This window comes from Talpa occidentalis, unplaced genomic scaffold, assembly GCF_014898055.3.
Source record: "Talpa occidentalis isolate TD23 unplaced genomic scaffold, MPIMG_talOcc4v2.1 talOcc4.14, whole genome shotgun sequence".
NCBI classification, from domain to species: domain Eukaryota; kingdom Metazoa; phylum Chordata; class Mammalia; order Eulipotyphla; family Talpidae; genus Talpa; species Talpa occidentalis.
In genome coordinates this window covers 36,780,884-36,798,755 of record NW_023601433.1, presented here as the reverse complement: position 1 = coordinate 36,798,755, position 17,872 = coordinate 36,780,884, and the positions used below count along the sequence as shown (strand labels likewise).

General features: G+C 36.0%; 1 protein-coding gene across 1 annotated transcript in view; it reads left to right on the top strand.

The window, feature by feature from the left end:
- The window catches only part of CATSPERE (catsper channel auxiliary subunit epsilon), a 64,584-nt gene that overhangs the window by 32,375 nt on the left and 14,337 nt on the right, over positions 1 to 17,872 (top strand). The window contains exon 3 of the mRNA XM_037509816.2: positions 7,141 to 7,633. Within this exon, the coding sequence (XP_037365713.2) occupies positions 7,141 to 7,633 (493 nt within the window). The remainder of the gene's footprint in view (positions 1 to 7,140; positions 7,634 to 17,872) is intronic.

Sequence of the window (17,872 nt, the reverse complement as noted above, 5' to 3'; positions counted from 1 at the left end):
AAAAAGGGAAAAAAACCAAATGAGTAAGATTATAAATGAAAGAGCAGAAATTAAAACAGACACAGTAGATATCCAGAAGATAATTAGAGATTACTGAGAACAATTATATGCAATCAAGATCAGCCTTCTAGGTGAGATGGAAAAATTCTTAGAACTACACAATCACCCAAAGTAGAACAAAAAGGAAATAGATAACTTAAATCAATTGCAAGCAGTGAAATTGAAACAGTAACCAAAACCCTCCCAAAAAATAAAAGCCAAGGACCAGATGGTTTCAAACTAGTTCTACCAAATGTTCGAAGATGAGCTAATACCTATTCTGCAAAAACTCTTTCACAAAATTGAGAAAGAAGGAAAACTACCAAATATATTTTACAGGCCAACATTACGCTAGTATCAAAACTAAGCAAAGACAGTACAAAAAAAGAAAACTACAGTCGAATCTCCCTAATGAACTACAGATGCACAAATCCTCAATAAAATCTTAGCAAACCAAATCCAACAGTGCATCCTACTATGACCAGGTGGGGTTTATTCCAGAAACACAGGATGGTTCAACATCCATAAATCAATTAACCTAATTACCACATCAATACAAAGAAAAATAAAAACCGTATGATTATATAAATATATATGCTGAGAAGGCATTTGATAAAGTCCACCATCTATTTATGATGAAGGCCCTCAAAAAGCTCAGGATAAAATGGTCATATCATACCATAATAAAAGCCTTATATGACATAGCCACAGTTAATATAATTCTTAATGGTGAAAAACTGAAATTCTTCCCATTAAGATCTGGAACAAGACAAAGATGTCTACTCTCACCTCTGCTTTTCAATATAATACTGGAGGTCTGATCTAGGGAAATTAGCAAAGAGAAAGATATAATAGGGATCCAAATAGGGAAAGAAGTAAAACTATCATTTTTTGCAGATGCTATGATAATATATGTAGATAACCCTAAAAAACCCACAGGAAGACTAATTAAAACAGTAAACCAATTTAGTAAATTAGCACATTACAAAATCAATACAGAAAAGAAAAATCAGTAATCTTTCCATATGCAAATAATCAGTCCCAAAAGAATGAAACTAGACTACTATTTCACACCATATACAAAAAGCAATTCAAAAGCAACTTGAGTATATATAAAACCTGAAACCATAATATATGTAGAAGAAAACATAGGTAAAACATTCCATGACTGACATAAACCTCAGGAACATCTTTGGGGATTCTTCTCCAGAAGCAAGGAAAACAAAGAAGATAAAACAATTGAGACTACATCCAACTAAAATTGCAGAATATTTTGCTAAATATTTGTCATTTAGCAAGAGATAGAAATCAAAGAGACATCCTACTCAATGGAAGAAATATTTGCACACCATATATCTGATAAGGGACTGATATCAACGATCTCCAAAGAACTCACACAACTCAACAGAAACAAAGCAAACAACCCAGTCAAAAAATGGGCAGAAAAACTAAGAAGTCACTTATCCAAAGGAGAAATGAAAATGGCCAACAGGAACATGAAAAATGTTCAACACCACTAATTATCAGGGAAATACAACTCAAAAACACAGCTGGATACCACCTCACTCCAGTGAGAATGGCCCACATTAAAAAAAGAAAAAAAAAAAGAAAACAACAAATGGTGGAGAAGATGTAGAGAAAAAGGAACCCACTTATAATGCTGGGTGGAATATCAACTGGTCCAGCCACTGTGGAAAGCTGTGTGGAGTTAAAGCACTAAAAATGGAGCTACCATATGATCCAGTGATTCTGCTCCTTGGAATACCCAAGGAATGCAAAAACACTAGTTCAAAAGGAAACCTGCCCTCCTATGTTTATTGCAGAACCATTTATAATAGCCAACATATGGAAACAACCCAAATACCCCAAAATAGACGAATGGGTCCAAAAGCTGTGGTATATTTACACAATGGAATATTACTCAGAGATCAAAAAAGATAAATTCATGCCATTAGTGGCAACATATATGGAGCTGGAAAGGATTATGCTAGTGAAATAAGCCAGAAGGAAAAAGATAAATATTGGATGGTATCACTTATATGTGGAATATAGAGAAACCAAACAAAAGTTCAAGAAAAAGCAAAACTAGCACACTGACCATAGAACTAAGGCAATACAGCAAAGGAGGGGGAGGGAGAGGGAGTCAAAACAGGGGCGGGAAGAACCCAAGGGAATATGGTGATGGTTCACGGGGGATATGGTGGTGGAAGAACTATTGGGACTACAATGATGTAAGGAAAAAAATTAAAAATAGGTAAAGAGCTCTTGATATTTGTCTTAGGGATGTTTTGTGGATTTGTTTCTATCAACATGAAAAATAGAATATAAACAAATGGAACTACATCAAACAAAAGCTTCTGCAAAGTGAAAGATCATCAATAAAATGAAAAGGCAAGGAAAAAAAAAGAAAAGGCAGCCTATTGAGTGGGCTGCACTTGTCTGCCTGCTGTTAGGGCAGCACTGTTGGTAGGATTTGACAATCCTCCCGGGAAGTGGCACTTTGGTTGAGTTTGGCCTTGTCCCTGGACTAAGCTGTACTCAAGAGCTAGTTCTGGGATTCCAACATTGGCATGTGGCTGACTGAAGTCAGAGGGATGTGTTGATGTTTCTAGGGCCTCACCTGCATTGGTGCTCACTGAACCTGCAGTAATAATGCACAGTGTTGGCAGCAGCCGCAGTGTCACAAGGAAGGTTGGCTCCTGCTGAAATGCCCCGCACCCCTGCCAATCACACTGCCCACATGCAGCTTCTGGGACTGGACACCAGAGCCCCAAGAGGAAAGAGGTGCTCCAGAGCTCACACCTGGCTAGCACCTGCAGGCCCTCAAACCGGCCCTTTGAGGGTCTCCATGTAGGCCCCTCCAGCTTTCTGCTGCAGGGTGGTTTGGCTGCCCAGAGGTGGCACCTGGACAACCAGTGGTAAACTCTTCTTTGCCACAGGAGTCTTAGGGTCTCCACTCTCAAACCCAGCTGGCTTCTGGGAAATGAGAGGTCCCCAGCAGGGAGCAAATCTTGTGGCAGTGTAGTGCCAGGATGGGCCACTGAGCAGGTTTTCTATGATCCGAGCACACCTGGTACAGGAAGAGTCCTGGAGCCCTTGGTGGCTTTCTCAGGCTTTTATTGAGCTTTTACATGTAGTGCAGCAACCAGGTACACGGCAGGCAGGGGTGCTGGGGGTCCAGGAGACTGGCAGGCCTCCGAGCCCCTGGCAAGTCTTCACTCTGGGCTTCTCTGGCCTTCCTTCTTCCCTTCTCTCTCCTGCCTCTTCTCCTGCCTCAGCTTTCCTTGGCCAATATCTCAATACTGCAGTCATGGCCCACAGAAGTAAACAATACAACTTCTAACAATGTAACAAATGCAGGTGCCCCACCAGGCAGGACAATCCTAATGTGGGGAGGGCAGAAAAGCCCAAAAATCATGTACCCTACAGGCAGGAAACCACCACCACTACCCCAAGTGCTCATGCTACTCAGGCTGTGGCAGAAAGAGCAGGTCTTGCCGTGGGACTTGTGCCAGGCTCTGGTTTCAGTTGTATACGTATTCTCAGAATCATTCATATTTATACTAACTTAATTCTAGTGAGATTTAAGAATGTATTCCTCAATGTGTAGCTCTATTCCCCCTTCCCCTTATTTTGCTGTTGTGGTTATGTATGTTACATCTATGTATACTCGGAACCTAATGATGAATTGTTTACTTTAACTAGTTTTAGGTCATTTAAAGAAACTGAGAAAAGGAAGGAGAGTCCAATGTACATGTGTATCATGTGTTAACTTTCTTATTTACCATATCGGTTGCACTTCCTTTGATACTGCAGACTTGAATTTCCAACTGCTGCCAACTGCTGTGCTCCCATCCCTTTTATTGCGTGCTATCAGCAATTTAATTATATTTCTATGTTTAAGTGCAAGTTCCAATTAAATACATATTGTTTGATAAAATTGCCTTTTAATCAGTTAAGAGGAAAAAAAGAATGTCATTATTGGTCAATAGTGTGTGTGTGTGTTGTTTTGGTTTGGTTTTGGTATTATAGTGACGTTGGCCTCATAGAATATATTTGAAAGTATTCCATCTTTCTTGACTTTTTGAAAGAGATTGTATGGGATAGGTATTAGCTCATCTTTTAATGTTTGATAGCACTCACTGGTGAAGCCATTTGATTTTTGTTTTTGGGAAGAATTTTGATTACTATTTCAATTTCCTTGCTTTGATTGGCCTATTCATGTTTTCTGTTTCTTCCTTATTCAGTCTTGGATGATTGTATAGTTCTAAGAATGTTACTTAATGCTACTTATTAGCATATAGATGTTCAAAGTAATCTCTATTGTCTGAATTTCGTGGCATGTCTGTTGTAACATCTTGTCTTTCATTTCTAATCCTGTGTGTACTTTCCCCCCCTTTTTCTTCGTGAGTCTAGCTAGAGATTCGTCTATTTTGTTTATTTTTTCCCTAAGAACAAGCTTTCGGTTTCATTAATCTTTTGGACTGTCTTTTTAATTTCTGTTTCACTTACTTTTGCTTTTTTATGATTTCCTTTCTTCTTTTGGGTTTGGTTTGTTTTCCTTTTTCTAATTCTTTGAGATGAGAGAAGTTTATTTACTTGAGTTCTTTCTCTTGATGTAGACTCACACTGCTACGTATTTTCTTCTTCTTACTGCTTTTGCTGCCTCCTATAAATTCTGGACAGTTGTGGCCTTATTGTCATTGATTTCAAGGTATTTTCTTTATTTCTTCTCTGATTTCCTCCTAACCCAGTAGTCTTTCAGTAGTGTGTTGTTTAATTACCATGTATTGGGGTTTACCCTGTTTTCTTTTTTGTTTGGTTTTTAGTTTAATACCTTTATGGTCAGAGAAGATTCTTTGTATTATTTTGATATTTTTTAATTTGCTAAGTCTTGAGTTGTTAAGTAATATATAGACAATTTTGGAGGCTGTCCCATGTGTATGAAGAAAATAGATATTAAGGTTTTTGTTGGGTGCAGTGCTTTATATTTATCTTTTAGGTCCCTGTGGTCTATTTCTTTATTTAAGGATATTGCATCCCTATTTATTTTCTGTCAGTTGATCTGCCCAGAGGTGAGAATGGGTGTTAAAATTCCCTACTAGAACTGTTCTTCCCAATGTCTCTTTCAGAATTGATAGTAGTTGCCTAATATGTTTTGGTGTTCTTTCAATTAGCGAGTATATATATATATAAATGAATGGTATATCTTCCTCATGTAGTGTTCCCCAAATCATTACAGTGTCCACCCCTAACTCTTGATAACTTTCTTAACTAGAAAGCTATTTTGTCTGATATAAGTATGGCTATTTCTTACTTCCTTTGAGCTCTTTGTGCTTGTCGGATTGTTTTCCAACCCTTTAACCTGAGTTCATGTTTCTCTTTGAAGCTCAGGTGCATTCTGGGAGATAGCAGGAAATGATCCAGTCAGATATTCTGTGCCTTTTAATTGGCGAGTTCAGTCCATGCACATTTTGAGTGATTACTGATGTTGCTATCATTTTGTCCTTAACTTTTGTGGTTCTGTTTCCCTGTTTAGTTCTTTGTGTATGTTCCTTTCTTTGATTTGGGTATAAGAACTCCTTTCAAAATTTCTTGAATGAGGGACATAGTGTTTGCAAACTCCTTCAGTTTTTGTTTGTCAGCAAAGGCCTTATATCTCCCTAATAGCTGTAGGAGACTCTTGCTAGATAGAGTAAAAAAAGGATTTTTGCCCTTACCTATTGGAACATATTGTTCCATTCTCTCCTTGCTCGTAGAGTTTCTTTAGAGAAGTCCTATATTAGCCAGATGAGTATACCTTTATAGGTTATCTGCTTCTTCCCACTTGCCAGCTTCACTGTTCTTTCTTTGCCTTGAACTCTTGAAATATTTACTAGTAAAAACCTTGGTCTCCTTTTCCTTAGGTGTCTTGTGGATCTTTGAGCTTCCTGGATTTGTACATTTATTCCCTTCTTTATGTTTAGGAAATTGTCCTCCATTATTTCTTTGAATACATATTCTGTTCCCTTCTCTGTCTCTATATTCTTATACTTCATTTCCTCATGGAGTCAGATAATTATTGCAGTAATTCCTCATGTTTTTTTTTACCTTGCTTCTCTCTTTTTCTACCCAAATTCATTGTTCTTTCATGTCTTCAAATTCATTGATTTATTCTTCCATTTTTTCTATTCTACTTCTATAGCTTTCTCTTATATTTTTAATCATCTCTACTATTCTTTTATATCCTTACTCTCCATATTTTTCTTAGTTAAAAACTCAATTTCAGTGTTCTCTTCAATGATCTTATTTCTCATGACGTTCATTTGCTTTTCAGAGTTTTCTTTGTAATCTTCCAATTCTTTAATTTTCTTCATAATGGCAATTTTGAATTCTACATCTGATAGGAAGATTATCTCTTCATTTTTTTGTGATTGGGTTCTACGGGTTTGTTCTCTCTCTCTCTGTGGTATTTTGTTACCCTGAAGAACTGTGTGCCCATTTGCTGTATTTTCCCCTTTTCCCATTGCTGAATTTTGTGTTGCCTAGCTATGTGTGTGGTGTCTAATCCTATTCCCAAGCTGGCCTGTGCTCTCATCAGGGCCTGTTCCCCTAAGTCTTGGTTGGGTGCTCAGTGACTGGTAGCAGGGGATGCTCAAACTTTCTCTTTCTCCAAGACAGTGGGACATGGGCTCAAAAAATTATGTGCCCTTTCACAGAGAAGTACCAAAGAATGTGCTTTAGTAAACAAGAAAAGATCAAAGCTTATATCCAGTAAACAGTACTTTCAACCCAGAGAGTAATGAAGGAAATCCCATAAAACAAGCACCAAATTACCTCTGCATTTTACCACATGGTTAATATTGCAGTATATTTGAGAATCTAGAAACATATTGCAGAAGAGTCTAAAGAGTCAAGAATGTTTTCCTTTGACAAAAGAATGAAGAGAAATAGGAAGTGGTAGCAATTCGGTTATAATTTGATTTGTTTCACCCAGATTTGTTTAAAAATAAAAATTTTGAATTTTTTTAAAAAAAACATTATATGTCAGCACTGTGAAAGATGGATGAGAGGAATAGAAAAGACCATTTTATTCTTGTACTTTCTATTTTCTTGTCTCAGGACCTGGCATATCACCATACCAATGACAGACAATGATATACTAATGGAGATTAAGGGAAAACCAGTGGCTTTACAAGATTGCTTTACTGCAGACTCTCGGCTTCAGCTTACCTATCCTTTGTGGACAATGGCAGAGGTTTCTGGTTATTTACCAATCTCTTCACCGCGTGGTAGTCAGTTAATGGCAGACTGGGATGCTTGTTTTCCTTCTGTAGCTGTTGTGGTAGCTGATATGGAGACCTTTCAAACAAATGATTCATTCCAATCTTGGACCAGAGTCAGAGTGCCTCCAAATATGCTGTCTGATGAGGACAGACACAAAGTGTCTGATGTGAGCTTCTCACGGGATGGAATATTTCTTCTAATAATTGATAGGCTTTTTATAAGACGTTATTATATATTTTTAAGACTAGGAAAACTTTTTGATCTTCCCGATGATGGAATTATTGGCATCACATCAAGAAAATGGTGTTGGACCAATTATTTACTCAAGGTTAGTAAAAGATATTCATATTACATATTTGCTATACCATTTTTTGGTGATGTATCAGAGACTATAGGATACAGATTATTTTAGATTTATTTTTTATGATTGTAAATAGTTCTATTTTCCTAAATTAACTTCACAGCAATCTCTGTTAAGTGATGAACCTCCAACTGAGAATAAAATGGATCTTGTATATTATAATGCAGGTCATTAAGTCTTATTAAGAGAATTTGGGCTTACCTTGATGTTAACAACAAAAAAAAAACCTCCTAAATTGTTTTTCTTTTTTTTTTCACTATAATTCATTTGTTGTTATTGTTGTTGTTTTAAAGATTTGTTTATTTATACATACAAGAACTGGAGTACAGGCCAGAGTTGTGGGGGAGGGGGTGAGAGGATTCACCAGAGACAGAATGTGGAACAGAACAGGCAGATCAACTGAAATGCACTGCTGAGAGGAGCAGCAGGTGAGTCAGGAGAGGTCTGCTGCGCCATGTGGGTTGCTCGCTGGCTGGGGATCGAACTCATGCTGCAGTGGCTGTGGCGAGCCTCATAGGTTGCGTCTTAACCCCTTATGCCAGCAGGGAGGCCCCCAAATTGCTTTTCTTAAACAAACACTCTGTGCTCTCAAAAATGGATTAACTCTTCCATTTCTAACAATAGAGTTAGTTAGTAAGATATTCTGAAGCTATCTCATTGAAAAACACCTTGTAATGCCAGGAGGGGCACAGAGCTGGTTCTCTCTGATCCAAGCAGATGGACAAAGGAGAGTCCTGGAGCCCTCTGTGGTTTTCTTAGGCTTTCATTTAGCTTTTACATATAATGCAGCAACCAGGTATATGGCAGGCACATGGGGGGCCAGGAGGCTGGCAGGCCCCCCAGCCCCTGGTGAACCTTTTCTCTTTACTGGGCTCTCTCTCCTTCTTTCTTTTTTCTCTCCTGTTCTCTCTCCTGCCTCTGCTTCTCCTGGCAAATATATCAATACTACAGCCATGGCCCACAAGAGTAAACAACACAACTGAAAATACCAGTGTAACAAGATGCAGGTGCCCCTATCAGGCATGCAATCCTAATGGCGGAAGGGCAGAAAAGTCTGAAAATCACTTACTGTACACACCTAGAAAGCTGCACGGAAATTTACACATTTTAAACACATAGCTAAACTTACATGTCAATAAGGGAAATCATAAAAGGAAACAGGAGTTCTGGAACACTAGTCCAGAGTCATAAATTCTGAAATCTCAGTTGCCCTGAGGTCATGTGCTGATCCCACATATTTAGACCTCTAGTACTTGGAATAATTTTTTACAAACAATATGAGCCTTCAATATTTTTCCAACAAAATTAAGTCTATCTCAGTTTTAACTTTTAGAAGGAGAGAAAAAATGTCTTTAGAATTCATGACAATGAGTCAACCCACAAACACTTTGGGACTCAAATTCACAGTACCTGACTGGTTCAAAAAAGATATTAAGTTTAACCTATATAACAAGCACAGATCCTTTCTGGAGAAAATTACCTTACACTCATGCTTTGAAAATTCTGTGCAAATAACTTTCTGAGTAAATAAAATCACATTCCAAAATGGCAAAACATATGAAAATATAAGATACCAAGGAAGTCAACAGAAAACAAAGAGCAGAATCATTCCTCCAAGATCATTGCAAAGCAATTAGTAAGACTTAAGAAGTCATTTTCATAAAATCTCAAATAGTGCTTATCCTAAAAAGATGTAGTGACTGAGAATGAGTATATGTAGCACGTGGAAGTGTTTTGTCATAAATCTTTCATATATATAATTATATTTTGTGCATGTGTGGACTATGTTTAAAAATTTTTAGTATGTTAAATATTAAATTTCATTAAAAATCTTAAATGAAACTAATACTTAAAATGTAAAATTCAACAGATGGTTTAAATAAATTGGATACAACAAAAGTAATGCACTAAAAATACATTAGAAGAAATGAAACAAGATGAAAATTTAAGAGAAAAAGAGATGAAAAAACATAACAAGAATAGAGAGTAAGAAGAGTTAAAGGGAAGAATGGAAAAGAGATGATCCAATATATATCTGACCAGAATTCCAAACAGGAAAGAGATGGAAAGTTTTCAGACATAAAGATACCAGTTCTTAATCCAGAAATACTTCCCAATTGATAGAGAAAAACAGAATGTGTTTAAACACAAAATAATGAAATTTTCATACATCTTCAACTAACAAGAGAGATTAAAATTATCTAGACAGAAAATACAAATTACAAAAAGTAATGACAATAAAACAAGTAGGCAGCATCAATGTTAGCCAACAGATGGTATAATTCTCAAATAACGGAGACAAAGTTATTGTCAATCTAAAATTACACTTATTTGATGAAACTATTCTCAAAAACAAGAATTTTTAAAACTATTTTAAGGATCAAACCCAGAGATTTCAGAATATAATTAAAATAACTGCAATAAAAATTTATTAGATGTGCTCAACAGCAGAATGGAGATGACATGACAGAGGAAAGAGCCAATAAGACTAAAGCTTGCATCAATAAAACTTTTTTCTCTAAACAAGAGAAAATACTTGTCAAAATTGAACCAAGTCTCAGAAATTAATGGGGATGATGTAAAAGGTCTAATGTTTATGTCATTGGAGCTCAAGAGGGAAAGAAGAAAGAGTAGAAATGATATATCTGAATAGACAATGGCTAATAACTTTCCAATTAAGCAAAAAAAAAAAGTATGGAGTTTAGCAAATTACAAATAAGATCATTACAAGCAAATTCATAAACTACTGAAAACCAAAGGGAAAAATTTGAAAGCAAACTGAGAAAAACGATATATAATGTGCCAGAAAACAATGAATCAGTTGATGGCACATCTCAAGTGCTAGAGATTACAAAAGTGCTGAAAGAAAAGAAACATATATCTTCTGTTGCGGGGGTTTTTTTTTTTACATAGGCATCACACTTCCAGACTTCAAACTATACTACAAAGCCATTATCATCAAACCTGCATGGTATTGTGACAAGAACAGACACACAGACCAATGGAATCGAATAGAAAATCCAGAAATAAACCCACAGATTTATGGTCAACTAATCTTTGACAAAGGAGCAAAGACTATGCATTGGAGCAAAGAAAGTTTGTTCAATAAATGGTGGGCGGAAAACTCGGTCGCTACATGCAAAAGAATGAAGCTTGATCACTAATTCACACCATACACAAAAATCAACTCAAAATGGATTAAAGAACTAGACATAAGACCTGAAACCATAAAATACATAGAAGGAAATATAGGCAAAACACTACATGATATTCACATGAAAGACATCTTTACAGACACATCACCCAAAGCAGTGATAGTGAAGGCAAAGATAAACAGCTTGGACTACATCAAATTAAAGAGCTTGGGCACAGCAAAAGAGACAATAACAAAAACAAAGAGAAACCCCACCGACTGGGAGAACATTTTTGCACACAACACTAATGATAAAGGACTGATCACAAAAATCTGCAAAGAGCTGATGAGACTCAACAAAAACAAAGAAAATAATCCAGTCAAAAAATGGGCAGAAGAGCTAAAAAGAAACTTCTCTGAAGAGGAAATGCAAATGGCCAACAGGCATGTGAAAAAATGTTCAACGTCACTTGTAATCAGGGAAATGCAAATCAAAACTACCATGAGATACCATCTTACACCAGTGAGAATGGCACATATTAAAAAAACTAGCAACAACAAATGTTGGTGAGGTTGTGGAGAAAAAGGAACTCTCCTGCACTGTTTGTGGGAGTGCAAACTAGTCCAACCACTATGGAGAGCTATGTGGAGATTTCTGGACCTACTAAACATAGAGCTTCCATATGATCCAGCAATTCCACTCCTAGGTATTTACCCAAAGGACACAGAAACATCAATTCCAAAGAGCACCTGCACCCCTATGTTTATAGCAGCACTGTTTACAATAGCTAAGCTTTGGAAACAACCCAAATGCCCAAAAATAGATGACTGGATCAAGAAGATGTGGTACATATATACCATGGAATATTACTCAGCATTCAAAAAAGATAAACACATGCAATTTGCAGCAACATGGATGGCGCTGGAAGGGATCATGCTCAGCGAAATAAGCCAAAAAGAAAAAGAAAAATACCGGATGGTCTCACTCATAGCAGGAATCTAGAAAACTTAAATAAGAGACCAGGAAAATGAATATAAGAAAGTGAAAATCAAAATCAACAAAAAACTATGAACCAGAGACACTTTTTGGGGGGTGGGGGGCGGGAGGGGAAGGATTGGGGTCAGAATGGGGCGTTTGCAATTGTATGGGGGAATATAAAAATAAAATTTATTATTTAAAAAAAAAAAAAGAAACATATATCTTCTGTTGCGGGGTTTTAATGTATTTTCATATAGTAAATATGACAACTATTACCAATGATGAGCACAAAGGAGCCTATGGGGTAGTGAGGGTTTTTCATTCCACTTGAAATGCTAAAATATTAATTCTATGAAAAATGTTGTAACCCCTAGAGCAGGCACACAAAAAAATAAGTACATATATATACATGGTAAAGAAAATAAATTTAAATGGAAGACCTTTTTTTTTTCAAATCCAAAAAAAAAAAAGGGCAGAAAAAGAGAAACACTGGGGAAAAGCCTGAGAATACAAACTGAATACAATGAAATGATTTTGCTAAATATAAACATATCAACTGTAAAACCACTAAACTAAAAGACAGAGATTGTCAGGTTTTGAAAAACTGTATGCTTTCTATTAGAAGCCCATGTTACATATAATGATGTAGCTGGATTAAAAGTAAGACACTGGAAAAAGATATACCATCAAACACCAATTAAAAGAAAGCTTAAGTGACTTTATTACTATCCAACAAGCTAGGAAAACAATCAGGGTAAATAGGAATATATACAAAATGATTAAAGAGTCAACTCATCAAGAAGACATAACAATCCTAAATGTCTATGCACCTAATAACTGAATTTCAAAACACATAAACCAAAATTAATTGGCTGGATGAAAGAAATGCATAAATCTACAAATTTATTGGAAGATTTTCACACTCATTTTTCAGTAATAGATAAAACAAATGAACAGAAAATCAACCAGGATATACAAGGATGAACAATACTAGGGGTGAGAAAACTATGACCCAGCACCCAAAATGTACCCTGTCAATACTTGTATTGAAATATATCCATCCTTGTTTTATATACATACTATCTTAGCAGCTTTTGTACTGCAACAATAGAGATGAAAATTTGCAACAGAAACCATGCAGCCTACAAAATATTTACAAATATTTTGTTGCAGAAATATAGCCCGAAAAATGTTCACTATACAGTCCTTTCCAGAAAAAATTTGCTGGCCTTAATTAACACTATCAACCAACTTGACCTAATAAGAAATTGTAGAATATTGTCCAGCCATCAAAAGCAGAAAATACATTCCTTTCAAGCGGACATGGAATATTAAGCAAGATAGACAAATAGTATTTTAAAACAAAAAATAAACGTTAACAAATTTAAAAACATAGAAATCAAAGTATGTTCTCTGATTTTAACGGTGTAAACCAGAAATTGATTTTTTTGAAAACTACATGAGGAAAGCCATCAATTATTTGAAAATTTACAAATACACATCTAAATAACCCTTTGAACAGAGCATACCTTAACAGGAATTGGGGATCATTTAAAACTGAATGAACATAAAAATAGAACATATTAAAACTATATCAAAACTGGTAGAATTGAAATAAGAGATAGATAAATCCATGATTACAGATAAAGAGAGACTAAGAAAATAGGCAAGAATATGGAAGAACTCAACAACCAACTGGACTGAACTGATATTTATAGAGCATTCTACCCCCAAACTGTGGAATACACATTCTTGGCAAGTGTTGGTGGATCATTTACCAAGATAGACCATATGGGCAAATGATAAGACAAGTCTTAGCAGTTTTAAAAGAAAGTAAACCATACAAAATATGGTCTCTGAGCAAAATAGAATTAAACTAGGAGTCATTTAAAAATACTCCAGTTCTTGGAAATTAAACCACACATTTCTAAATAACTCGTGTAAAATAAGACTTCTTAAGGGACATTAGAAAATCAACTGAATAAAAATTAAAATATAAAATATCCAATTTTACAGAATTCTGTTAAAGCAGTACTTACAGAAAAATGTATAGCATTAAATTCTTACATTAGAAACTTCTAATTCAGATCAAGAGATATTGAAAAATAGAAATTATCATATTTGCTTTTCTACATGAAACAATGACAAAGAATTTCAATGAAATGTATGAAATAACCTAATAAAATACTAAGTGAAATTCAGAAAGTAGCTATAGTATTATTAAATTATATTTAGAACAAAAACTATTACTAGGAATAAATAGCATCATTTTATAGCAACAATTGAGTTAATTCATCAAGAGCACATAAAAATCATAGTGTTTATGAATCTAAATACAGAACTTCAAAATGCACAAAGTAAAATGTGAAACACAGGGTAAATAGAGAAAACTATACTTTTAAATGCTTCAATACTTTTTCTTAATAATTAATAGGACAAATAGAAAATTAGTAAGGGTGTTGACTTGAACAACACTATCAACCTTCTGAATCAATTGGGGTTTATAGAATATGTGACCCAAGAGCAAAATCCATATTCTCTTCAAATGTACATAGGGGGCCTCCCCAGTGGCGCAGCGGGTTGAATGCCGTGCTATGAAGCTGTCCACAGCCTCTGCAGCACAGGTTCGATTCCGGTTGGCCAGCGAGAATCCCACATGGTACCACAGACCTCTCCTGCTGCACCCGCTGCTCCCCTCAGCAGTGTTTTTCTGTCATCTGCCTGTTCTGCTCCCTGCTCTGTCTCAGGTGAATCCTCTCACCCCCCAACACCTCTGGTCTGTACCCCAGCTCTTGTATAAAAAAATAAATAAATCTTTAAAAAGAATGCGCATAGAATTTTTACCAAAATAAAACATTTTCTGGGCCATAAAATGAGTCTTGATGTGTTTAAAAGTTGTCACATAAAATAGAGTGTGTTATCTGACTACATAATTAAATTAGGGGCCTCCTTGGTGGTGCAGGGGCTTAAGCACAGCACTATGAAGCAATCTGCAGCCTCTGCAGCATGAGTTTGATCCCCACCCGGCCAGGGAGTTACCCACACGGCACAGCTGACTTCTCCTGTCTCGCCCACTGCTCCCCTCAGCAGTGTATTTCAGTGGATCTGCCTGTTCTGTTCCCCACTCTGTCTCTGGTGAATCCTCTCACCCACCGCACCTCTGGCCTGTACCCCAGTTCTTGTATGCATAAATAAATAAATCTTTTATAAAAAAATAATTAAATTAGATACATAACAAAAAGATATCTGCCACATACCAAAATATTAGGAAACTAACACATTTCTAAATAATTTATGAGTCAAAGACAAATTTAAACGAATCAAAAGTTAGTTGAACTAAAGAAAATGAAAACTGAACACATCAGAATTCGTGGGATGATGCTAAAGCAGAACTAGAAGGGAAATTTACTGTATTAGTCCCTCATATTAGAAAAAAATAATGTCTGAAATCACCAATCTCTATTGCACTATAAGAAACTAGGAAAAAAAGAAGTAAAACAAAAAAAAGGAAATAATTTAAAAGTCATTGGGCAAACAATCCAATGATTAAAAACACAAACAAATATCAAAAAAATAAATAAAAATCTTTGGATAAATTAATGGCATAGAAAACAGAAAAACTGCAGAGAAAAATCAGTGAACAAAAAACCCTGCTCCCTGAGAAGATTAATAAAATTGATTATTTTTTCATGTTACCAGTATACTTATTAGAGGAAATCAAAGGAAGGAAATATGTATCCAGGCTTAGGTAAATTGTCTGGAAATAAAATTGGTAAATTGCCAATTAAATTGCAAATTAAAAGGTAAATTTTGTGGAAATATGCATCCAGGCTTAGGGATTGTTTATTCTCAATAATATTGACTCTTGCCACAGTATGACACTTAAATCATGAAGCTAGAACTTGGTGAAGGCATTCAGTAATATGGGTAGAATATGAACAGACCACATTTTTATTTTTAGTCTGGGTAGAAGCATGTTTTTCAGCCATTGCTTACTAGGCATGTTTTGGCATTCCAACAGAAGCTGAAGACCAGAAAGATTCCAGGTAAACCGTGTTTGCTTCTAACAGGGCATAAAAAAAGCAACAAGAATTTCATTTCTGTGCAAAAACACAGAGCAGCTGCTCTTTGCAGACAATTATATGCTCTGAAGACAATTATATGCAGTGTGTGCAAGGCTGAAGTTGTAGAATCTTAGCGTGTATGTGTGTGTGTGTCCAATTAACCTCCTTGGTGAAAAAATCATCATGGTGGTGTCATGTGGGAAAGTTTGAAAGATGAATCAGATAAACCTGCTCCTTTATTTTTTTTTTTTTTTAGGATTTTTTTATTTTATTTTTTTATATTTTTATATTCCCCATACAATACAATTGCAACCCTGATTTTGACCCCAATCCCTCCTTCCCCCCCCCCTCCAAAGAGTGTCTCTGGTCCATAGTTGTTTGTTGATTTTGATTTTTTCCTTTCTTATAGTTATTCTTTTTCCTGGTCCATATTTAGGTTTTCTAGATTCCTGTTATGAGTGAGACCATCTGGTATTTTTTCTTTTTCTTTCTGGCTTATTTTGCTGAGCATGATCCCTTCCAGCTCCATCCATGTTGCTAACAAATTGCATGTGTTTATCTTTTTTGAATGCGGAGTAATATTCCATGGTGTATATGTACCACATCTTCTTGACCCAGTCATCTATTTTTGGGCATTTGGGTTGTTTCCATAGCTTAGCTATTGTAAACAGTGCTGCTATAAACATAGGGATGCAGGTGCTCTTTGGGATTGATGTTTCTGTGTCCTTTGGGTAAATACCTAGGAGTGGAATTGCTGGATCATATGGAAGCTCTATCTTTAGTAGGTCGAGGAATCTCCACACAGCTCTCCATAGTGGTTGGACCAATTTGCACTCCCACCAGCAGTGCAGGAGAGTTCCTTTCTCTCCACATCCTCGCCAACATTTGTTGTTGCTAGTTTTTTTAATATGTGCCATTCTCACTGGTGTAAGATGGTATCTCATGGTAGTTTTGATTTGCATTTCCCTGATGACAAGTGATGTTGAACATTTTTTCATATGCCTGTTGGCCATTTGTATTTCCTCTTCAGAGAAGTTTCTTTTTAGCTCTTCTGTCCATTTTTTGACTGGATTATTTTCTTTGTTTTTGTTGAGTCTCATCAGCTCTTTGTAGATATTTGTGATCAGTCCTTTATCATTAGTGTTGTGTGCAAAAATGTTCTCCCAGTCAGTGGGGTTTCTCTTTGTTTTTGTTATTGTCTCTTTTGCTGTGCAGAAGCTCCTTAATTTGATGTAGTCCCAGCTGTTGATCTTTGCCTTCACTATCACTGCTTTGGGTGATGTGTCTGTAAAGATGTCTTTGATGTGCAAATCACGCAGTGTTTCGCCTATATTTCCTTCTATGTACTTTATGGTTTCAGGTCTTATGTCTAGTTCTTTAATGCATTTTGAGTTGGTTTTTGTGCATGGTGTGAGGTAGTGGTCAAGCTTCATTCTTTTACATGTAGCAACCCAGTTTTTCCAGCACCATTTATTGAACAAACTTTCTTTGCTCCAGTGAGTATTCTTTGCTCCTTTGTCGAAGATTAGTTGACCATAGATAAGTGGGTTTATTTCTGGGTTTTCTATTTGTGAACCTGCTCCTTTAGAGGAAGTATTTCCATGCACAAATATGCCAGCAATCATGTTCCTTCTTTATTACAGCTTTGCTTTCTGGGAATAAATTCTTGCCAGTTTGCAACAGCATGTACCACTAAAGTTAAGGCAGAGTTGTAAAGAGAACTTGGATAATCTATGTTTGTTTGTTTTTAAATATTTTATTCTTTTAATTGTGAAACATTAGGATTCTCCCCACCAGGGTACTCACCACCAAATCACCCATAGTCTACCACCATAGTCCTTTGTGCTTCCTTCTCTCTTTATTCTTATTCCTCTCCCTCTCTCCCCTTTGGATACTTCAGTTCTAATGTCAGCTTTCAAGAGCTAGCTTTTAAGGTTTTCTTTCTCTATACATAGTTTCATTTCTATATTCCGCATATTAGTGACACCATCTGGTATTTATCTCTCTTCACTTATTTCACTTAGCATTAT